Consider the following 24,700-nt stretch of genomic DNA (forward strand, 5'->3'; position numbering starts at 1 on the left):
CGACCACTAAAACCCGATACCATGTATTAGTTATGCGAAATCTCGGTACAAGGTTTTAGTGGTCGGGAACGAGATGGAAAAATATTGTTGGGCAGCTAAAAAGTCCTCTATATATACATATATATGTATAGAGTTTTGATCACATGGACAACCACTATGAGTAACTACGTGAGCAACAGCTGACGTGACAATCACTCATTGGATGTACAAGGTGTCATGTCAGCTGCTACTCACGTAGTTGCCATGATTGTTGCTCATGTGATCAAAACTATACATATATATATATATATATATATATATATATATATATATAATCATCACATAACAAAATGCTAAATATAGTGTTCTCATTTAAATAATATTTTTAGATTTCAAATTTCACTTACAATTTAACCCTAAAACTTGACATTTTCTCAAAATAATTAATAATAACTTCATTCGGCAACTAATATATATATATATATATATATATATATATATATATATCAGTATAATTAATGAATATTTGTAATAATCTTCTCGGCAAAATATTATCTCTTCACTCATTTGTCGCGACTCGTAAATTAAAAGTCAAACTTACAAGTTCTTAAGCTGACAATTCTTGATTCAACAATTTGTTTTTAGGTTTAAAAAACTTGAAACTTATTTGTGTTTTGGTTTTAAACTTGGTGATTGAGTTACAATTTTTTAAAGACTATGAACCACAAATTTTCAGGTCACTTTTTACACATTAAACGATGAAGATTAACTTAAATTTTTTGATCATCTTTTGTATTTCCGTGTTTGGTTTTTAATTTAATTATGTTCATAAAATATAATTTTTTTTAACTATAAGGATATATTATTAATTTTATAAAAAAAATTCAAGTTGCCCCCCTCTTGCCCCAATGTAGAGCCGTTCCTGGCTACGCTATCTAACGAGTCAAATTTATGAGACGGATATCCGATCTGACCCGACTCATGGAAAAAAATTCGCAGCAAAAATATCGTTTTTTGTTAGTTACGTTATAAAGAAATATTGTATAATATATGCTGATTTGAATGAAATATATTACTTTTTATGCTAAAAGTAATATATATATGTGTGTGTGTGTGTTGGTTCGAGTTAAAAATATTATTTTTTATAGTTATATATATATATATATGTTAATTCGATTGAAATATATTATTATCTTTATTTAAAAATATTAGTTTTATTGTAGATGTGAACCGATTCAACCCGTTTGATGAACCGTTGCACATAGAGCCGTCAATTTGGGTTAGGCCCGCCAGATTGGTCCGGCCCGCCACATAATTTAAGTGGGTTGGGTTGAAATTTTTTCAACCCAACAAAAGATGGGCCTAGATGGGCCAACCCGTCAAGGCCCGCGACCTGCGTGGGTTGGCCCGCCGTGGGCCTCGAGAGTTAATAATTTATTTTTATTTTTATTGTGATATATGTATTTTTTAATAAAAATTATGAATTTTTTTTGTATTAATTACTTTATATAAAATTTACACACATGAAATCAATAATTAAAATTTTTATTAATATGTTTCTATTAATATTTATTTATGAAATGATATTTATAATTAATTATAATATTTTTTATTTATTTTTATTTGTCGTGAGCCAACCCGCGGGCCGGCCCGCCTAACCCGCAACCCACCTTGGGTTGGGTTAAGGATTTTTAGCCCGCCGGGATGGTAGGTTGGCCCGCCATCGACCCGCTAAAAGGTGGATTTTTGGTGGGCCGACCCGCCCCGCCACGGGTTGGCCCGTTTGACAGCTCTAGTTGCACATGATACCTGCTAAAAAAAAACGTGATTTGATTCTTTCCACAATCAATAGGCATTAAATAATAATTCGTTATATTCTCCTAATAATAATAATATTAATAATTCGTTACTAATCAGTTCGTTCTATCCATGCAATGAAATTCGAGTGAAAAATATTATTATTTTTATTTTAAAATATAATTAGTTTTACTGCAAGATTGATTCGATTCGATCCGTTTCACGGACTGTTGCACATGATACCAGCTCAAAAACACGTGATTTGATTCTTCCCACGATCAATAGCTAGCATTAAATAATAATTTGTTTCACTAATCAGTTCTATCTAGGCAATGAAATACTTTAGATTTGGGGCTGTAGGATCAAGGCCATTGATTGGCCAATTCATCGGCCCCACATGAAATAAAATGCATGTGTGGCCACGTTATGGCCACACAACTGCAGTGGGGTGTATCGAATTACTTTAGATTTGAATCTGGTTAAAACATAATAAAATCAGTTTTCCTCTAAAAAAAAAATAATAAATAGTAATAATAATAATCGATTCTCATCGGGAATTTAAATATTCATAACACGTTTCACATTTAATTCAATAATCAAAATATCTGATCAGCGAAAACGTTTAGCATGCGATAATTATTTAATGATGATAATGTACTTCCTATATTTTTTTTAATATATGCATCTAGTTAATAATTTCTTTATTTATTTAATGACTCGACAGACGACAGATAATAATGCCCTAAAAGTGTGGCAATTTCCTACTATAAAAGGATATCATGCACTTAGGCTTAAATTCAACCAAACTAAACACATCAATGGAGAAGGCATTCATATTCAAGCTAGCTTTCTTGTGTCTCCTTATCGTTTCGACGCCAAGTAACTCTCTTTCTTAATTTTATATATCATCTTTAACACTAATTTTTTTTAACCCATAATATATGTAAAAATAGTGTTAAACATAGTGTGCAATATATCTATATATATATATATAATCATATAAAAATCATGGACATTTATATATTACACATGTTATTTCATAATGGACATTTTAATGCTCATTCTTGAAACATATTTATCTAGGACGACCTGAGTAATTTTATATAATCGATCGATTTGCATGCAGGTTCCGAATTCATAAGAATGAGTACGGCATGCGTTGATTCATATAAACCCAATCCACCCGGTTCTTGTACTCATGATCTCGAGTGTTGTTCGGGTCACTGTATCTTTCAAGGAGAGAGCTACGCCTTCTGTGTACCTCCTTAAACTTATCACATGATATCCAGTCCGTCTCCAAGTTTAGTTTTCATTTGTTTTCAATAATAAGCAAGATGATATATATATATATATATATCTATCTTCCTACTGTTGCGTACTAATTAATTTGCTTGTTGAAGTACAAAATTTGAGTTATTGTATTGTAAAAGTACTTTTTTGTTGCAACTTTAATTTCCATCTTTTAATTGTATCGTTTAAGGTTGATCAAAAACCCTATCATAATATTATATATTGTGTTGTACTCGTTATTTATGCTTTAATCAAAGTTTCCAGACTTTTGTATTGCAATAATAATAATAAAATAAAATATGTTGAATGAATAAATTTATAAGAATGTCTCTCCTTAGTACGTAAGCTTTGTTCACGGGACTTGCAATTAAAGACGAAGTTATTTAAAATGCCAACTCATGCTACTTTACATACCTTTGAAAAAATTTGCATTCTAATATAATCATGTCATTTACTCTCATTGATTATATACTTCACTTGTCTTTTCTTTTAAAAGTTACATATATATAATATCCTTGAGTGATACTTGACTTTCCAACTTAAAACATAACATATATATTATTTTAAAATTCTATTCAATTTAGATGAATATACTTGTGTGTAGTTGGTGACCAGAGCTTGGATGCAGAGGTAATTATCAGTTGCATAGTTTAATTAAGATTACTTGTGGCATTTGTTTATTCGATTGTATTGTATTAATCGATCTTGTTGGTTCTCAGCTTTATTTTTGATTGTATAATGTCGAGTTGGTATTTTGATTAAGTTTCCGCAGATATATCTAATTATATGTTTGAGTTAATTTACATGTTTAAGTTCTGACTAATATATATATAGATAATATGTATCGTGTCACTACAATTAGATAATTTATAGTTCTCTGCCTTCGTGGCTTTAATTCTACTTTCTAATGCTGTAAACAAATATCTCATCTCATAGCTTTAGGCTATTTTAATATTATTTTAATTTTTAAAAAAAATCGATGTGCTTTTAATTTTATATACTTAACTAGTACAGAGAAAAATAACATGAATAAAGGTACGTTATTTAGTTTATTGCAAAATTGATAATTATTTGAGTTCAAATTATTTTCTATTAGTACGTAGATAAATTTTAAAATATTTTTTAATATAATCAAAATATCATGCAAATTTAATAACAAAAAAAATATTTCAAATTACATTATTCTTGTTCATTAATTAATAGGACAAAAAGGCGTGTGAGTGTCAAAATATATCTTTATGATTTTTAATTTAGAAAGCACCCTCTTTTTAGACTTTATATATGTACACATCAATATTTAAATACCGGACTATTTCTGGAAAATATAAATAAGGTTCCAGAAAGCCTCGCCCACCACAACCCCAACTCTACGGCGGTGGCGGTGGGGTCCACCTAGACCAGACGACGGCCACTGTGGGTCCCATTGGTTGAGGGCTCCGTCGCACTGATGTTCAATACCAATGATGATCTGGAGCGTCCATTCATCAAATATCTAGCAACTCATGAGGTGGGCTTGCCAGTGCTTTGAGTGGGCCCACTTTTACCCAATAAATTTTGGGCTTCGTCCAATTCAATGATCCACGATGTCCTAATCAGACAACCTAAGCACCAAAGTAACTACAGTAAGGCTCAAATATTACAATGGTTGAATAAAAACCCTGAAAAATTTGTCCTTTATTTGTCATTTGGCAGTGAAGTTAGCCTTATTATCGAAGAATCCATGCAACTGGCCAGTGCATTGCAAGAAATGCCTTATCCATTCATATATCCATTCATATGGGTCGCTCGCAACAATTCAAACGATAAATCGAGTAACATACATCCGATCGATCATGAATGAGATTTTCTTGACAAGCGAATTGAGTGTTGGATTTTGGAGAAGAGGGTTGATCATATATAAGTGGTTGGACACCACAGCTGTTGATACTGAGCCATCCTTCGACAGGGGGGTTTGTGTCGCATTGTGGATGGAATTCAACCTTGGAGGCTATGGCTCGAGGTGTGCCAATCTTGGCGTGGCCTATTCGGGTTGACCAAATTATAATGCTAAATTAGTAGTGAACCATCTCAAGGTTGGTCACATGGCCTGGCATAATGGCTCGATGGATCGCGTTAAAGACGAGTTGAGACGAGGAATGGAGTGGCTGATGACGGACCAAGTTGTTCGGAATCAATTAAGCAGAGAAGTGTCGGGGAATTTTGATGAGTTAATTCGAAGCTAGGTTGCATTGGATGGATTGAGAGATTTCATGTAATATGATAAGATTGATTATATTTTCAAGCACTGTTGATAATAAATCATAATATTTTTAGCTAGGATACGATAGGCACCTTGACAAATTATATTCAATTTAAACTGCGATTGTGAAGGTTCAAATTATGAATTTTGCGGAAAAGTTACATTTTGGTGATTAAAACTTGTAAAATTTAAATCAAATCAATGGTTTCTAGCCAGAATGGTTAACTAATACTTTTTGGTTAAAAAATACCTGCACTTGAACATATATAGTATAGATGAGCATTTAATATAACTTCTACTTCTTCCTTCTTTTTTTTTTGTTTTTTTGTTTTTTTAATAAACTACCCAAAAAAAAGTATAATATAACCAATTTCAACAATTTTTTTTATTTCATGTCTGCAGATAAACCAATATTATTTTATTCCAAGAATATTCTAAACAATATGAAGCGGTCGAAACATAGGAGGTTGAATTTCAAAATTTTCAAGTTCATGTGAGATTAATACAAGTTTAGTGTAAAAAAAGTTTTTCTATTTTTATTATAATTTTAATTATTTTAAGTCAAATATTAAACAAAGTGACATGAAAAATATAAGAACTTAAGAGAATTTCAATCTCTAAACAATTATTAATAAATATATACTTATAAAAATATTTTCATTCAAAACAATAAATAATATCTTTCGTTCTAAAACGAGATTGTTTAATCGAGTTTAAACATATTAAAACTTCAACGATATTAAGTATCATTAATTAAGCGAGTTTTTTTAATTTAGAGTATACCACTGTTTAATTTTGGTGTGGCAGAGGCTCGTTTTCAATGAGATTTAAGTTTTCTATAAACAACATTGTAATATTTCAACTAATAATTAATATAAGATGTTCGCGTGAACATCTGAATTTCAAATAAATATCTAGAGTAACACTTCTTCACGAATCGCAAAGTAACATAGTTCATTACTTCTAAAAAATATGGAAAAAAATCATGCATTAATTTGAAAATAATTTTTTTAATTATGTTTAGATAAATATTTCAACGGTATAAATACGTACACGTCGTATTCAAGAATATACTAGTACTATTTAAGTATATATATTTGCATCAGTTCAAAACGAAATGGATCTTTCCCTAGCGGCTAGCCTTCACAGAAATTGCACAATTATTAATTATTAAATTAATATAAAGTCTATTCTTAAAAAAGATTAATATAAAGTCGCATCTTTCGAAAGTAAACTCACCTCTTCTGCATTTAATATACAAGTACGATAGGGTGTTATTAATATGAAATAGAATTTGCCCACTTGATATCTAATGTGATAGCCTCGTCAATAACTTATCAGTCAACTTCTTGAATTGCACAAATCATTTTATTTTTATGTTCCATATATTTGTTTACTCTGTCATAATATATTGGTGGAATCCAAACGAGTTTGCTAAATATGAGAATCGAATCTGAAATCCATTAAATTTATTTTGATTTAGGAGTCCATAAATCGTATATTCTATTTATTTATATCTACTATATTTTAAAAATTGAGTGCGGATTAATTGATCCATATTTCTTTCTGACTCCACGCACTTTCCATAAAAAAATATAGAATTTCCCATGGATTAATGTGACTTAAAAATTAAAATATCGTTCAAGTTTATATTTTGAATATCGAAAATTAGGTATTTAATGACTAACTCGGAATCTAATTTGATTAATTATATTCTATGAACGAGGCGCCGCAGCTGTTAAGATATTTCTCCCAAGAGCCAACTCATAATATACATAATTAAACAGAAACATTCTACCAGATTTGTTAAAGAAATCACACACACACATGACACATACATATATATATATATATATATATATAATAAATAAATAAATAAATAAATAAATAAATGAGCTATAGATCCTGTGGTTAAAATGCAAGAGCATTGACTTGGAATATTCTAAAGTCGGATGAATACGCCAAACTTTAAATAATTGAAAGTTTAGTTATCAGCAAATATTTTCAGCCATACGGTGACAAACCAAGAGAGTGGCTACGTACTTTTCTTTGACATTTTGCATATTTTTTATTTTTTACATTATTGTAAGATTCATTCAAGTTGTGTGTTTAAAAAATATAAATATACGATTTTCAAATCAGTTTTTTTCCCTAAAAATTATTATTATTGTTGAAAATCAGTTTTTTTCCCTAAAAAAATATTATTATTGTTATTTTTATTTAAGATCTTTTGCGATAGACAACTGATAACAATGTATCTTTAAAAAAAAAAAAACAATGTAAGAAAGATATTTAATACGCCAAGTCCAAGTTACTGATTAGCACATATATATTTCAAATTTCAGACATGGTGACAAGTCCAGAGAGTGACTCAACTACTATCAATTTCCACATACTTTTCTTTGACATTTTTCACAATTATTGTAAGATTCGAGTTCATAATCTAAGGAAGATATTTATGTACTTGGGAAATATAGAAGGCTCATTCCCTTGTAAACTTGATTTCACAAGACAATCTGTAAAGACTTTTATTGCAAGAAAACACAGCTGTTAATGACGATTTTAATAAAATTGTTACTAACGTAACAATGATGCTACATATTCAAAAACTCGTCGCTATAAAAGGGATAAATAAATATAAATTCAAATTCAGTGAAGGTTTTTAACAACCATTGCTAATTTCTACGATGATTTCTAAAATCACGACAAAATTAGCTATTGTTTGTCGCTGTTTATCACGATTTTTGAAACCGTGCCTACTTTTAACCATGGATTGAAACACCTTGACTATGCTTCTACCGTTTTCAAACCATCACCCAAGTCTAGCGTCAGTTTAATCGAAACCGTTGTCATCTGTAACAATTGATTAAGATAGAGTCTATGTCTAATCATTGAATGAAACACATGCAGTGGCTATACTACTACGTTTTATTCAAACCATCGCCCAAGTTATTTGCGCTCATTAAAATTGTCGCAATCTTTAATCACGGTTTAAAAAGTTTGCGACCGTGTTTGTAGAATTGTCGCGGTTTTAAAATGGTTGCAAAACTTTGCAAATTGGGCTATGGTTTCTAAAAAACCGTTGCTCTTTAATTTTGACGGAATTTTCTCAAACCGTGCTAAATACTCTATAATTACCTCGTTCTCACCCACGGTTTTCGGCGATTCTCGATGCAAGGTATGAAATTTTTGCTTCCCCCCCCCACACCATTTTTTCAAACAGTTTTTTTGTAGATTAACATTGCATATTGTATTTGTAGTTTATTTGTAGGATTTCAACATGTTATATATGTTTGTTTTATGATGTTTTGATATTTTTACACAATTTATATGTAATTTGTTTTGATTAATTTTGTTTTATTTATATATTTTATTTGTTGATTATTTTGGAAAACTGGGCATAAAACTCGATTTTATATGTCGAGTTTTCGGTCTGATTTTACGGGCTCGGACGAATTGGTGTCCGATCGGGTGCACAAAAGAACTAGCTCAGATAGATCGGGAAGAACTTCATGGCTTTTTAGATTTTATTGAAATTCATCAAATATAAAAGGAAACAAAATTTGTTGAGAAATAATATTGAAAAGCCCAGATAAATGCAATATATGAAGTAATAGGGACGAAGAAAACAAAATATGCTTCATCAATATAACAATTAAAGATATTAAAGTAAACAGATTTTTGTTGCATTCTTTTGCGATGCTTACTGTAGCAGCAAAGATGTCAATTAAAGAAAAACCCAACAGGAAAGAATCCAAAAAAAGCCAATCCTTTTCCAGCTCTATAAAAAAGAAAATTCAAACAGTGGCAGATTAAAACAATGACTGCTTCTCCCCAAGCAATTCCTCCTTCAAGATTTCACTCCAATAGCCAATTTAATAAAATTTGAGGATTATTTTATATTATTTTTGAACAACTGTATTCAATCGCTTTCGTCTGGCCAGTATCCAAGAGATTCCTTCTGTGTGAACTGAGCGTGATATGGTTGATTTGTTTGACTTGTCTTATTAGGAACTAGATTTATAGTATATTCCGTCGCAAGAAAAGTGTCTATGTTTCCCACTCACATTATCTATTTTCCTCCTATAAATATCGAGTCCAATTCTTCCACAGACGCTTGAGCAGATTTCCATGGCTTCTTCTCTCACAAACTGCCCACCATTCCCATATTCAGCCAAGTATTATCATGTAGATGGTGGCAGTTGTGTGAGGCAAACCAGTTTCTTCGGGGGAAAAGCTGTGCTCAATCAAGGTGTTGGATATTCTGTGATTCTTGGATTTGGAGCTTTTTTCGCAGTCTTCACCTCTTTCTTGGTGAAATTTTGCCCCAACCCATTTCAAACTATTTGGTTCTAAATCTGTACTTTGCATGATCTGTGTCGAGATATTACAATTTTTTTTTTGTATGGGATTTATTTTGTGCGATTAGGTGTGGCTGGAAAAGAGATATGTTGGGTCCCGGCATACATCCGAATGGTTCAATACAGCAGGAAGAAATGTTAAAACAGGACTCATTGCCAGTGTGATTGTGTCTCAGGTAACGAGATATGCATTCATATTGTGAAGCTATTGCTGTTAATCTTTACTCTATTAACTTTTAATCAATCATATGTATGCAGTGGACTTGGGCTGCTACCATTTTGCAAAGTTCTAATGTTGCTTGGGAATATGGAATCAGTGGTCCTTTCTGGTATGCAAGTGGAGCTACTATACAGGCATGTCCTAAAGATCCTCCTTTTCTTCTTTTTTTTAGCCAAAAACGGGGCCTACGATTGTGCATGCGTTTTATCTTCCATTCTTGATATGAAGACTTCTGTTTCATCAACAGGTGCTTTTGTTTGGTGTGATGGCCATTGAGATAAAAAGAAAAGCTCCTCATGCTCATACAGTTTGTGAAATCGTCAAAGCAAGGTTTGTTCTATGTTAGCCTGGCATATTGTTTAGGAAACATTTGGTTCCTGTAAGGCCAAACCGCGAAATCGACTAGGGGACGACTCATTGTATAGGCCGCATCCATGTTGTGGGATTACGTCTGTAAATGAATTTGAATTTTCTAGCTTTTTCAACAGATGGGGAACTGCGGCTCATATGGTCTTTTTAACATTCTGCTTCATGACAAACATTATCGTAACGGCCATGCTTTTACTCGGTGGATCGGCAGTGGTGAATGCTCTCACAGGGGTCAACATATATGCTGCAAGTTTTCTTATACCTCTTGGTGTGATTGTGTACACACTTGCAGGAGGGCTAAAAGCCACTTTCTTGGCGAGTTACATTCATTCTGTAATAGGTACACGAAACCACCCATTCTCAATACAAATTTGGCATATATAACTTTTCCATGTCACTAAGCCATATTCGACGTTTTTGACTGCAGTGCATCTGGTCTTGGTCATCTTTGTATACCTGGTATATGTCTCGAGCAGCGAACTTGGCAGCCCAACCGTTGTATACAATCGTTTGCTTCAGGCTGCAAGTAAAACACGTAGTTGTCAAGATCCGATTTCTCATATCGGGCAAGCCTGTGGTCCAGTCAGTGGGAACTACAAAGGATCTTTTGTCACAATGCTGAGTTCTGGGGGCCTTGTCTTCGGAATTATCAATATCGTGGGAAATTTTGGCACTGTGTTTGTTGATAATGTACGTAGGGAAGCCATTGATCCTGAATTTCGCAGATTTGGTATTTTGTCATAAATTTTTAGGGGTGTCAATACAGTATTGAAAAGTAACTTAGCTGTAATTTCAGGGATATTGGGTCAGTGCCATTGCTGCAAGACCATCGTCGACACACAAGGGATACTTACTGGGAGGGCTGGTTTGGTTTGCAGTTCCATTTTCTTTGGCAACCTCACTTGGTCTCGGAGCATTAGCCCTCGATCTGCCAATCACTGCAAGTGAGGCAAGCCATGGACTTGTCCCTCCGGCCACAGCTATCGCTTTGATGGGAAAAGGAGGATCTATTCTTCTGCTGACAATGCTTTTTATGTAAGTTGAAACTTTGCATAAGCTTATATACCTTTTTCCCCTCCCTTCTCTTACATGTGACGGTTTCTTGAATAATCAATTTTTGTTTCTCGAATTTTGCATTGATGATCAGGGCTGTGACGTCTGCCGGTTCCTCTGAGCTTATTGCAGTCTCTTCACTATGTACGTACGACATCTATCGTACATACATCAATCCAAATGCGAGTGGGAAACAGATCCTAAGAGTGTCGAGGAGTATCGTTCTAGCCTTTGGTTGTTTCATGGGAATTTTAGCTGTGATCTTGAACAAGGCCGGAGTTTCTCTCGGATGGATGTATCTAGCAATGGGAGTCTTCATTGGTTCGGCGGTGATCCCCATAGCCTTTATGCTTCTATGGAAGAAAGCTAACGCATTTGGCGCCATCCTTGGAACAATTACTGGTTGTTTACTTGGAATCATAACTTGGTTAACAGTCACTAAAGTCGAGTATGGGAGAGTGAATCTGGAGACAACCGGGAGAAATGCGCCTATGCTGGCTGGAAATTTGGTTTCTATTCTTGTTGGTGGAGTTGTTCATGCTGTATGTAGTTTTATTCGGCCTCAAGATTATGATTGGGAGAGCACTAAACAGATCACTGTGGTCGAAAAGGAGAAAAGCGAATTGTCGATTGAAGAGTTTAAGGAGGAAAAGTTGATCAGAGCAAAAAGATGGATAATAAAATGGGGTGTTGGCTTCACTTTAGTTATTGTTGTATTGTGGCCTATTCTTACTCTTCCAGCAGGTAATCCACTTTACCGTGTATCAGATCTAAAACTCTGGTCCCACTTGATACCACTGAAAGACAGCTATCATGTCTTGCTATTCATTTCTATCTACTGGTGCAAATGAACAAAAATCGAGCCTAATACAATAGGAAGTTTGATTCAAAACTTAGAAAATGAAGATATTTTTTTTACTCGAGTTCAACTTAAATTTAAGTTGGAACTCGAACTTGATTCAAATAATATTTGAGCCAGCTGAAAAAGCTCGCGTTTATGTTGTAACCATGATTAATGCAGGGCAATTCAACAAGGGATATTTCAGATTCTGGGCAGTCATAGCTATAGTATGGGGTACTATTGCTTCGATAGTCATCATCGCTCTACCTCTCGTAGAAAGCTGGGAAACGATTCAAAGCGTGATGCTGGGGATGTTCACGAATGACAGGATGATGGAAAAGATCGAAGAGTTGAATCTCAAGCTTCAGACCATCGTGTCTTTGTTGCCTGATGCAGAGAGAATGTACTTGCTAGAGAAGGAGAGGGCGAAGAAGAAAGAAGCGTCGGAACTGGAGATACAAGTTGTTCCGGAATAACAGCAGCAGTCGGGTACGGGGGCATAGAGGAAAGATTCGTGTGTGAAATAATACTGTGTAAGCTGGTTTGTTGGTGTGTGATGGTGTCAAGCTTTGCAAAATTTGTACAAAGGTGCAATGGTAGTATAAAAGTAGTGGTTTTCTGTCCTATGTTCCTTTTCTCCTTTTCAACAGCTCGTGTGGTTTGTATTTAAAAACATGAAAACAATTAAATCATCAAAGTTCATGATCCGAAAGGTGATGCATAGTTTTTTGGAAATATGAAATGCTCGTCTTATATTTTTGCTCGTGAGTTGAAAAGAATTGTACGGATGATTTAATTTGAAAAATAAGATAAAGAAAAAATGAGAATCTAAAAAACAAAAAAAAGAGAGAGGTATCATATAAAATTAGGATAATTTATTCATTTGATATTTAATTAAGAAAAACATAGTTAAATCTAAGGATAAAACGTGAAAAAATGACATAAGCTAAAAATCTAAAGATAAAATGAGAAAAAAAAAATAGATATATATTCTTTTGACAAAAATAATTCGTTATAAAATTATGTACAATCATCCATGTGTCACGTACAACGTCTACCACTAGATTTGCCCAATTTCAAATTTGTATATATTAAAACAAGAAAGAAGAAAAAGAAATGAAACCTGAAAATTCAAAATCAGCAAGGAAACTTTAAACGCCACCGCCCGCGTTCGTTAAATCTCCGGGGGACACTTTCGAAGCAGCTCCCTTCGAATTTTCCTGAACTCTGGTTTCTCCGTTCACTCTCGCCGCGGCTTTCCTCCCGCTGGTTCGCTTCAATCTCTCAATGTTGTGTGTCATTTACACGTTTTCTTTGATTCACTTGACATTATTGGGTTCGTTCTTGTTTTGGTCTAGAATACTGGCTCTATAATCTATGTTTACACGGATTGGAATCTTTTAGTTTGTTAGTTCTGAGCTTAGCGCCGCAAGGATTTGAGGGAATGTAAATTAAGCTGTTGGTTCGCATTTTTGCAGGTGTGGATTTTGTTGTATGTGCACTTCAGTGTGATTTACGCTGATAATATGTCGTTGCTGAGTAGATTCTTTTACAAAAGGCCTCCAGATGGTTTGCTCGAACTTTCTGATAGATTGTATGGTAATAATGTCTAATACCAGATTCTGATTTTTTTCTTCTTCTTTTGTTGGGTATGGTGAGTGAGTTGAAACACTCTGTTGAACTGGAATTCCCTGTTTTATAAGGTGTCCTTTTTCCCTTTTTATCTATCTATCCATCTATCTGGATTGATGAAAGCAAATAATGTGCTGTGCAGTTTTTGATTCGTGTTTCTCCACCGAAGTACTGCCGGACGAAGTATACCAGCTATATTTACATGAAATCATTAACGAATTGCACGAAGAGTTCCCAGAATCATCTTTTCTTGCTTTTAATTTTCGGGAAGGAGAGAAGAAAAGCCGTTTTGCAGAGATATTGTGTGAATATGATGTCACAATTATGGATTATCCTAGACAATATGAGGGCTGTCCTTTGCTGCCTCTATCCCTGATTCACCATTTCCTTCGTGTGAGCGAGAGCTGGCTTTCCCTTGGAAGTTGCCAAAATGTAGTTTTGATCCATTGTGAACGAGGGGGATGGCCACTTTTAGCATTTGTTTTAGCTAGTTTCTTAGTCTTCAGGAAGTCACATAGTGGCGAGAGGAAGACTCTTGAAAAAGTTTATCGAGAAGGTCCAAGAGGTTTGTTGCAGTTATTGTCCCCATTGAATCCTTTTCCATCCCAACTTCGATACTTGCAATACATATCACGGAGAAATCTATCCACTGAATGGCCTCCGCCTGAGCGACATCTTTCATTAGACTGCCTTATTCTTCGCTCAATTCCAAGGTTCGATAATCAAAAAGGGTGCAGACCTATTATCCGCATTTTTGGTAGAAATCTCCTTAGCAAGGATGGATTGTCGACCCAAATGCTTTATTCTATGCATAAAAAGGGCAGACATGTTCGGCATTATCGCCAAGTAACAATATGGACCTTTTCACTTTTTTATTTTATTTATTTTTTTATTGTGGTTCTCATATTTTAATTTATTGATGGAAACACTCAGCGTTGTTCATGCAGAAGGACAGTGATGTAATTAAGATTGACATCCAATGTTTGGTGCAAGGAGATGTTGTATTAGAGTGTGTTCATTTAGACATGGATCCCGAAAGGGAAGTTATGATGTTTCGGATAATGTTCAATACAGCTTTTATTCGGTCAAATATTTTGATGCTAAAATGTGAGAACTTGGATATTTTTTGGGACGCAAAGGCAAGGTTTCCCAAAGCCTTTAGGGCAGAGGTACATTTTAAGATGTTCTTGCTGACGAAGATTCAGTTAGTTTATCTGTCGAATTCAGTAATTATGCTTAAAACACATTTCCTCAAATTTGATTTATCGTGCATGCAGATCCTATTTGGAGATGTTGAGAACAGCTCTCCAGCCAAATCCCACACTCCTTTGTTAAATGGTGAGGAGAAAGGTGGACTACCTATTGAAGCATTCTCCAGGGTGCAAGAACTATTTCATGGTGTAGATTGGATTGATACCAATGATGAAGCTGCTTTATGGTTTCTAAAGCAATTATCTGTTTTTAATGATGTCAAAGATTTGTCAATGTTGCGTAGAATGGGTGGTTATTCCGAATCTGTTGATTCCGAAGAGGAAAACAACGCCTCTAGTGTTGCTGACAGTCTTGATTTTCTCGATCCAGAGAAACCTAATGCACCTGAAGTAAACATGCTGAATGATCTTTCATTCCTGGACTCTACTTCGGATAGAGTCTCTGACTTCAGACTCTTTGAGGATAATATGAAGCCATCAATGCCAATGGATCCGATTGAGCCTATGACCTCAAGTGATAGTCAGTCTGATAATATTTTTTTGTTAAAGCCGTCAAATGAAATGGAAGTTCCACGCAGTGCTTCTCCAACGTTGCAGTCTACATTTCAGACTTCCTCAATTTCTGATGCAAACATCTCTGAATTTGCATCACCACCTCATCCTCTCTCTAGCAGATTACCTTCACCACAACTTCCCCACATAACTTCTTTCCCAAGGGTCGATTCTGGCGCAGAATCTTCTCAACCACCTCTTGCTAATCATGGTGATGGGCTTTCTTTACCTTCCCCTATTGGATCAAGTAAAATACAATCATTGGCTTCTGCATCTCTGCCACCACTTCCTACTATACATGGTAATATACCTACACCTCCACCTACTTCCAGCAATGAAGGAGCCTCTCATCTCTTGCCTACCATGGGTTCTAATATAGAACCTCCTCCCGGTCGTCCACTGCATAGTTCAAGTGAAGTATTCCCTATTGTTCATTCATGTGATGAGTCTTCTAAAGGAACTTCACCACCTCCTCCATTACCTGACTGTAGTGAAGTCACTCATCCGACATCTTCTTTACCCTCTTCAAAAGCCCCACCACCTCCGCCCCCCTCTAAATCCAGTCATTTAACTCCATCAGTGCTTCCACCAACCGCACCATCTATTGACAATTCTAAAATATTGATTCCAGCTACTCTACCCACCTCCAGACCTCCGCTACAAAGTTTACTTCCAGCTGTGTCAGAAACATTGACAGCAACTGCTCTTTCTTCAACACCAGGTTTTTGTTCTATTCCAACACCCAGTCCACCTCTACCACCTCCCGTTTGTGGTTCAGCTCCCAGCCTACCTCCACCATCTCCAGTTTGCGGTTCGGTGCCCACCCTATCGCCGCCACCTCCAGTTCCCCGTTTGATACCCACCGCACCTCCACCACCTCCACCTCGTGGTTCAGCACCCTTCGCACCTCCAATTCGTGGTTTGGCACCCTCTCCACCTCCACCACCCCCACTTCGTGGTTCGAAACCCTCCGCACCTCCACCACCGTCACTTTGTGTTTCGGCACCCACTCCACCTCCACTACCCCCACTTCTTGGTTCGGCACCCACTCCGCCTGCACCTTTGCGTCGTGGTTCTGCACCACCTCTAATTCGTGGTTCAGCTCCCGTTCCACCTCCACCACCTCTAATTCGTGGTTCAGCACCCGCCCCACCTCCGGTTCCACCTCCACCACCTCTAATTCGTGGTTCAGCACTCGCCCCACCTCCACCACCTCTAATTCGTAGTTCAGCACTCGCCCCACCTCCACCGCCTCTAATTCGTGGTTCAGCTCCGGCTCCACCTCCACCACCTCTAATTCGTCGTTCAGCTCCGGCTCCACCTCCACCACCTCTAATTCGTGGTTCAGCACCCGCTCCACCTCCACCACCTCTAATTCGTGGTTCAGCTCCGGCTCCACCTCCACCACCTCTAGTTCGTGATTCTATACCCACACCACCTCCCGGTCGTATCCCAGCGCCTGCCCCTCCGCTACCTCCAGTAATTGGTTCAGCACCAACTCCACCTCCACTACCTCGTGGTCAAGGTGCAGGACCAGCTCCACCTCCTCTTCCTGGTGAAAAAATTTCCAATGCACCACCAGCTCCACTTCCATCTCCTGGAAGAGGAAGAGCCTTGTCATCTGCCAAAGGTCGAGGCTCCACTGGTACTTCGATTCCCCCTAAGAAAACTTCACTGAAGCCATTGCATTGGGTTAAAGTCACGCGGGCAATGCAAGGGAGTTTATGGGCTGATTCTCAGAAGCAGGAAAGTCAGTCAAGGTTGGTAGATATTAAATTGTCTTGGAGTATTCTAAAATATCTGAACTTCCCATCTGATGTTTGGTCACAGATTTCTTTCTTTATGCAATTACTGTATCTAAATCAATTATCATAGTTCAATCGCATATGCTGCATGTTCATTGTATTTTATTAACTCCTCATGTTACTGATGCTTATCATTAATCATCGGTAGGGCACCTGAAATTGATATTACAGAACTTGAGAGTCTTTTCTCGGTGGCTTCTGCTTCAGAAGGTCCTAATAAGAGTGGGGGCTCACGCGGTTCTAAAATCAGCAAGCCAGAAAAAGTGCAATTGGTCAGTGAAACATATCTATGCATCGATTATAATGTTTAAGTGACTCTACAGGTCTATAAAATCTGAGGGATTTAATACTTGATTACTTGAAGTGAGGCTAGTGTCATGTACACAACACTTTTCTCACATTAGAAACATTATTGTGAGATAGCTAGGTGTTGCAAAAATGTCATATTTGTGATTATGATGTTAGTATTTGTTGGTGTATTAATTTGTGTCCCACATTGGTGGGCTAAATAACCTGGGAGCCCTTTATATGAACAAGGGCAAACCTTCCCTCTTGAGCTAGCTTTTGAGGTGAGTTAGGTTCAAGTCTCATTTCTAACATGGTATCAGAGCCCAGGTTTCGACCCTGGCCCGGGTCCCACCGATATGTGTTGGACGACCCATAGTTGGCCTCACCCGTCCCATAATTGGACAACCCATTTAATTTGATCTCCACGTTTCAGTCGTTTGATTCCTGGACGTGCGAGGGGTGTGTTGGTATATTAATTTGTGTCCCACATTGGTGGACTAAATAACCTGGGAGCCCTTTATATGAACAAGGGCAAACCTCCCCTCTTACTTTTGAGGTGAATTAGGCTCAAGTCTCATTTCTAACAGTATTGATTAGTTCCTGTCGAATCTGTTTTTTCAACTATAAAATTTAATTATTATTTAAGTTAGTAGAATTTTCTAGTGTAGGCTTAACTTAGAGCCTTTAATTTTTTTTAAAAAAAACAACCGTGCTAGGCGTGCATTATTGAACGAGCTTTGTGTTCCTAAGAACATAATCATAAATATCACATAAATAAGATTTTGAAATGAAATTCTTAACCTGCCCAAAAAAGGCAGGAAAAATTAAAGGACCCACTTAAAAAGCTTCATATTCCGAGAAACTCAAGGTTCTTTCCCACTTGTAAGGCTGCCCTCATGGGTTTTGGTCCTTTTTTTGGGCATATAATTTAATATTGGTGCTCCCATTGAGTGTTGCTGCGGTGGAGAAATGGCTGCTATGGGCTCCATGTTGATAATGTGGCACATGTTCACGTTGTAGACTAGATAAAGATGCATGTTCCAAATCCTTATAGGTTAGTAGAATCCATCTAGAGTGACTTCTTCTGGGAGTGGGGTCTCAAAGGGTAGTCAATGCATGATCAAACATCGACCCTACAAAAATTTGTAGAGTGATGTTCGAAAGGCTCTCCACTCTGAAAGTTTGTTATTTGGGTTTGTACTTGCCTTTTAGGCATATGGCCCAACAATTTATATATACGAAATTTGTTGAAGGGGATTCCGGTATTTTTTCAGAGAGATATGAGTATTGTCTAGTTCAAATCAAAAGCTTATACAAACAACCCTTTGATTTTGAACTTTCAGTACTTCATATGGCCATTGCATGATTTCTTTGTGTCTGCTTCCTTTTGCAGTCAGTTTAAAAGTTAGTTTCCTGGCTGGTACCATGAAATGTTTTCGTATCATATCATCGCATGCTTATTACAATATTGCAAAATGTTTTAGCTGCATCCAAATGAAGAGGATCAAATTAAAAAGAATCTATCTAAATGATGTGCAAGTTGTGAAAATTGCCTTATTGTGTTAATTTGGTATGCTAATCAACTGATATGTTAATATCTTAAAAATCTTTAGTTTATCATTATAAAATGATAGCTGTTTATTATAAGTTTTTACCTGTCAGAGAATGAATGGAAAGTATTTTCATGTGAAATTAGTTCCTTATTACTGCTATTTCTTGTCCCATGTCAGGTTGATTTGCGTAGAGCCTATAATTGTGAGATTATGCTCACTAAAGTTAAGATTCCCCTGCCAGATATGATTGTAAGTGTTCGACTGCATTTGGAACTCGAACTCAAATTTAGAGTGATAATGGTGTTGCAATTACTTTATTTGGGTTATCCATCCACTAGTTTTGGAAAAAGATAATTTTTTTAATGATACTGTTTAATTTAAAAAACAATAAAAAATCAAGTGATTAGTGCTTAAGTCATTGAATTGCTGGTTGTGTGAAGGCCTTTTGGATAGCCCTCCAGTCAAAGAAGAAAAATGATAGCACAAAGGCTGAATTATTTGAATGGATCAGCACTTTTGCTTTTCAGGACCAACAAATTTTCAATTGCCTGACAGGATTTTCTTATTTACATTGAAATGCATTCCTCTCATTGCTTTTAGCTAAAATAACTTCACACTGCTTTTCATTGCATATTAGAATGCCATTCTGGCTTTGGATTCTTCTGTTCTGGACATTGATCAAGTTGAGAATCTTATAAAATTTTGTCCTACCAAAGATGAAATGGAGACACTGAAGGTATTTTTCTCTGCCTCTCTATTTGCGAAAGTGTATGCTGTGTCATCCTTCTCCAGTCCAATCAGGCTTACTTATTTTTGGATATGAACTCTCCTCTCTATTCCTCAATAGATATATTCCCTGAAATCCAAGGTTCACATGTCTCAAAGTTCTTTTTTAGCAAGTATTCTTTGTCATTGTAAGTGTATGAACTATGAAAGGAAGTCGCGTCAGTGCAGGGTAATTCATGGCCTGAGATCAGCCCAAAACATGTTGGATTGGGCCTTTTTTCCCAGTTCCTGAATCAATGTTTGATTTAGTTTGATAATCTTTTTCATAGTTAGAAAAAAGAACAAATTTGAAATTATTAGAGTTCAACTTCATTCCTACAATGCTTTTGCCATGGATAAAGAATTAAAAGAATAGCCTTTCCATGAGCTAACATAATACTCTTCTATGTAATTATCTTAGACAAGTTTAACTAGACTATGAAATGTTAGTAGCTAGGAGAAACAGAGTATTGGTTCACATTGCTTCTACCTGTTACATTTTGCATGCTTATTTTTTGGAGAAGCTAGCAGAACTGGTCACATATAATGGTTAAAACCTTTTTGCAATTTATTTTGAAGCTCAAAAGTGTTTTGTCAACTTTACTACAATATTCAGAAGTGCACTTGAGGTCTCATGGCTTAAACTTTTCAAGTTTATGATGTCAGCATGTCCTTTTTTGGGCTATTTTCATTCTCTTGTATTTTTCCATGTTCAATTCCGTGGTTCTGTTTCCTCATTAACTTCATATGTTTCAGAATTACAACGGAGACAAAAATATGCTTGGGAAGTGTGAGCAGGTCTTTTGGAATTTTGTCGATTAATCATGTTAACTGTATACCATTATTATTCCAATTACTCAGTGTTTGTAGGCCTGTGACACTAAATTTTCAGTTTTTCCAAGAACTAATGAAAGTCCCCCGAGTGGAATCCAAATTAAGAGTATTTGCCTTTACAATTACTTTTTCTAGCCAGGTATTTGGATACTTTTTAAATTAATAATGCCGTGGCGTAGATTGCTTATTATAGTGTTTGTGTAACTAGATTTCTTCTTCAGGTGGAGGATTTAAAACTTAACCTTAACATTATCAATGATGCTTCTAAAGAGGTATTTTTCATATTTAGTTGAACATTTTCATCTTTGATGCCCACTGGTCAACAAGGTCTCTCATGTTTGTTGGATGATGTCAGGTGAAGGAGTCCTTGAAGTTACGTCAGATTATGCAAACAATTCTTACTTTGGGAAATGCATTGAATCAGGGTACTGCACGAGGTATTAACTCCTAGAAATCATTCAATCAACCTTCTTAATCAACTACATTGTTTTATTTGATGGTAAGATTATTCCATAGTCACACTTTCTTTACTTGCGTTGCAGGATCTGCTGTGGGATTCAAGTTGGATAGTCTTCTTAAACTTTCTGATACACGTGCAAGAAACAATAAAATGACCTTAATGCATTACCTCTGTAAGGTATAGTGATATTTGATAGCCTCTGAAACTTAGTTATGTAACTTCTACTGTTGTCGCTAGGGAATATATCTGAATAAGTAATGCTTAATGTGGAATGAAATAACGAAAATAAGCTAGTTGCCATTAGCTGAAAAATAGATACCAAGTGAGGAACGAGAAAATAACATGACATTTCTTTCCAGAATTTGCCTTGATTTGTGAATGCTTCCAACCATTTGTTATTTAGTTAAATTGTCTTGCATCCAATGTTTAAATATCATGATTTTGTTTACAAATTGTGATTTACTTTTGCTTGTGAGTTCTCACTTGTGTTATGTGTATTATATACTTAACCATGTTATTCACTTGTTCTGAGTCTTACTCCTTTGGTCCCCAAAAATTGATCCTAAAATGCATAAGAAGCAAGGATATTAATCTCTTTCTTTATCCCCCCCCCCCCCCCCTCCTCCTTTACAGCGATTCATCATGTAAGTCTTCTCTCTAAAGTAATTAAATTGATGTCTTAAACTCTTGTTTCGCTTAGATTATTTCTGAGAAACTGCCGGAGTTGCTAGATTTCACCAAGGATGTTGTACATTTGGAACCTGCCTCCAAGGTTTGTGTAATATATTGTGATTAGGATTGTCCTTAGCAATGTTGAAGAGGGGCATATCGTTGGAGTTCTCACTTGTTCATCCTCGTGTCTCTGCATTAGATACAACTAAAGTCCTTGGCTGAAGAAATGCAAGCAGTTAGCAAAGGACTGGAGAAGGTTGAGCAGGAACTCACTGCATCTGAGAATGATGGTTCTGTATCCTTGGGCTTTCGACAGGTATTGAAATATTAAGCATTGCAATGTGAAATTTATAGGAGGTTTGAGATTGTAGAAATTTTATTTTACTCGTAAAACTCACAATTTTAATCCATCTATTTTGTACATGTGAAGTCATGAAAATATTTTGCTTCATTTATATTAATGTTACTTGCATGATTGCAAGCAGTTAGCAAAAAAAAAACTTATTCTGTTTAGTCGCTCCTTATTTAACTGAAATACCCTGGTTGGGCATGGTAAAGGAACTAAACGGTGTATTATTTGTTCTTCTCTTGTTCTTTAAATCAGTATATTTGTTCGAGAAACATTGAATGGCTTTCTGGATTTGACTAAATTTTGCATGGAGTTGAAATGAGGCAGGGTATGATAAGTGAAACTCAATATTACGACTTCAGTAACCTGATCCTTCTTATCATCTGATGTCAACCTAGGCTTTTTGTGAACATATAGGTGCTAGAGAAAATGTCAATTAAAAACATTTAACTGAACTTGAATTTCCAGGTCTTGAAATGCTTCCTTGATATCGCTGAGGCCGAAGTGAGGTCACTTATCACCCTGTACTCCGAAGTGGTAAGCTAGATTGTTCATTCTTCAGGCTTCTTGGTTTCTATTCTATAGTCAGAAGGCAGTATGACTTTTTGGTCTGTCTTCACTATGTAGGGAAGAAATGCAGATTCACTGTCGCAGTATTTTGGGGAAGATCCGGCAAGATGCCCATTTGAGCAAGGTTTTGTGGAATTTGTTTTTATCTTGTACTTTAGTTGTCTTAGTTCTGAGACAGATTGTACTTTCCCACCTTATTTGTTATCCATGTTCCTATCAGATCTCATAAACAGACAGATTGTACTTTTCCATTCCTTATTTGTTATCCAGGTTCCTATCAGATCTCGTAAACATTGTATCACTTCCAAGGATTAATAGGTTGAAAGAAACATTACCTTCTTACTTTTAACATTAACTACATCAAGTTCATTTTGCTTGGGTTAACTAGTAGATTATGATTGACTTTTAACATTAACTACATCAAGTTCATTTTGCTTGGGTTAACTAGTAGATTATGGTTGATATAGTTTTTTTTATTGCAAGTTGTCTTTTCTTTCAAAAGTATCAAGTTTCTTTCGGTTTCATGTGCGCAGTGACTCAAATTTTGGTTGTTTTCACTAAGATGTTCTCTAAGGCCTATGAGGAAAATGAGAAACAAGCTGATGCTGAAAAAAGAAAATTGGAAAAGGAAGCTCTGAAGGAGCAAGCAGCAGCCAACACACCAGCAAGGAATGATGGTGTGGATGATCTTCGCGCAAAACTCAATTCTCGCAATCAGAAACAAGCTTCGTAGACGACTTTACCAATGAAAAACGGTGCTTCTAGGGGCTAATGCAGGCAGGCTCCAAAATCCCTGCTATGTTTGGTCAATTATGTTGACAGTTGTTCAGTCTTGATGGGGAACTCCACAGTCAAATTCATCCAGCCACGTGTTCTACATGTTTTCTTCACCTTCTTCTCGTATGCTTTTTGATTTATTACAAAATTTATGACCTGTACAGAGTTTACAGACTCTATTCTATGACCTGCTGAGGAGAAAGGAGGAATTTTTGCCTTTATTTCATCATAAATAAGAAATATTCCTTGTATTGAACTTGGGGGTACATGTCATCTCTCCATAACAACTTTTAGGTTTTTATTGAAAACTCCAACCCGAGCCCTCAGATCTCTCAGGAGACACAGAAAACTGATCTGCAGTCTTAAAAACTTGGTATGTCATTTAGCTGATTGATTACTGTCCTTTTAGTTTCAAATATATCTAATATAAATTTGTATCCTTTAGAGTGATCGGTCCTGCACTGTATATATTTCTTTACCTTTTCTGAGCAGCCATCTTAGCACTGGTAGTGGGTTGCTCTAATCTCTTTTGAAGGGTTAATTTATTTTTTGAGAAATTTTGCATAAAATTTGGTTTTTATTTTTATATATGTTTTATTTGAAGGATGGGTGGCGCAGTACAACGGTAGCACTGAATGGATACTGGGACTTTGGCGCACAAGAATTGAAGAGCTTTGAGACTGGAAGAGTGCTTCATGTTGTAGATAATTTACAAAATGCTGTAAATTTAATACATAAATGATTTTTCATCTTTACGTATAGAAAGTGAAAAGTCGGGGATAAACGTAATGGTTTTGAAATGGTTGTGAAGCCATTAATGAATTTCCAAAATGATAAACTTAAATTGGAATGGCGTACTCTAGCGATGGACTAAAGTAGCGACGATGCCTAAAACTTGACGTGGTCTGCATTTCTTGAATTTTACGTATCTCAACCGGAAGTATGGTTTCGCGATATTTTTATATCCATTTGTGGCCGAGACATTTTCCAAGAAGATACGTTATTGCATCATGTCAATTTTTTCTGATTTTTTTTAAAAAATATACGGGATATGATTCTATGATATTAAAATTGACTTGATTT

The 24,700-nt window shown here is 35.8% G+C and overlaps 2 protein-coding genes and 1 long non-coding RNA gene across 4 annotated transcripts; all 3 read left to right on the top strand.

Moving 5' to 3' along the window:
• The first annotated feature begins 2,564 nt into the window (after window positions 1-2,564).
• On the top strand, window positions 2,565-3,286 carry LOC140872831 (uncharacterized). The gene is made up of 2 exons (XR_012147925.1): window positions 2,565-2,655; window positions 2,903-3,286. It is a non-coding gene; the product is annotated as an uncharacterized lncRNA (long non-coding RNA).
• Window positions 3,287-8,329: 5,043 nt separating this feature from the next.
• LOC140872855 (urea-proton symporter DUR3) lies at window positions 8,330-12,854 on the top strand. The gene is made up of 10 exons (XM_073275765.1): window positions 8,330-8,483; window positions 9,419-9,619; window positions 9,735-9,842; window positions 9,925-10,020; window positions 10,134-10,216; window positions 10,375-10,595; window positions 10,683-10,945; window positions 11,052-11,290; window positions 11,403-12,052; window positions 12,330-12,854. Exons 1-10 carry the CDS (start codon window positions 8,370-8,372, stop codon window positions 12,623-12,625), a joined length of 2,271 nt encoding a protein of 756 aa, XP_073131866.1. The 5' UTR covers window positions 8,330-8,369; the 3' UTR covers window positions 12,626-12,854.
• Window positions 12,855-13,261: 407 nt separating this feature from the next.
• Window positions 13,262-24,443, top strand: LOC140872832 (formin-like protein 14). Of its 2 annotated transcripts, XM_073275728.1 has the most exons (19): window positions 13,262-13,418; window positions 13,628-13,748; window positions 13,924-14,627; window positions 14,729-14,950; window positions 15,059-17,304; window positions 17,498-17,621; window positions 19,368-19,439; window positions 19,828-19,926; window positions 20,712-20,753; window positions 20,848-20,928; window positions 21,011-21,061; window positions 21,145-21,226; window positions 21,332-21,426; window positions 21,950-22,021; window positions 22,121-22,237; window positions 22,739-22,807; window positions 22,898-22,964; window positions 23,374-23,990; window positions 24,222-24,443. In XM_073275728.1, the coding sequence occupies exons 2-18, from the start codon at window positions 13,676-13,678 to the stop codon at window positions 23,571-23,573; spliced, it is 4,416 nt and encodes a 1,471-aa protein (XP_073131829.1). In that variant the 5' UTR covers window positions 13,262-13,418; window positions 13,628-13,675; the 3' UTR covers window positions 23,574-23,990; window positions 24,222-24,443. The 2 variants fall into 2 exon arrangements, with proteins under 2 accessions (XP_073131829.1, XP_073131830.1); XM_073275729.1 differs by lacking the exons at window positions 13,262-13,418; window positions 13,628-13,748 and having other exon boundaries at window positions 14,508-14,627; window positions 14,715-14,950.
• Window positions 24,444-24,700: the final 257 nt, after the last annotated feature.

This window comes from Henckelia pumila, unplaced genomic scaffold (assembly GCF_033568475.1).
Source record: "Henckelia pumila isolate YLH828 unplaced genomic scaffold, ASM3356847v2 CTG_477:::fragment_3, whole genome shotgun sequence".
Classification (NCBI taxonomy): domain Eukaryota; kingdom Viridiplantae; phylum Streptophyta; class Magnoliopsida; order Lamiales; family Gesneriaceae; genus Henckelia; species Henckelia pumila.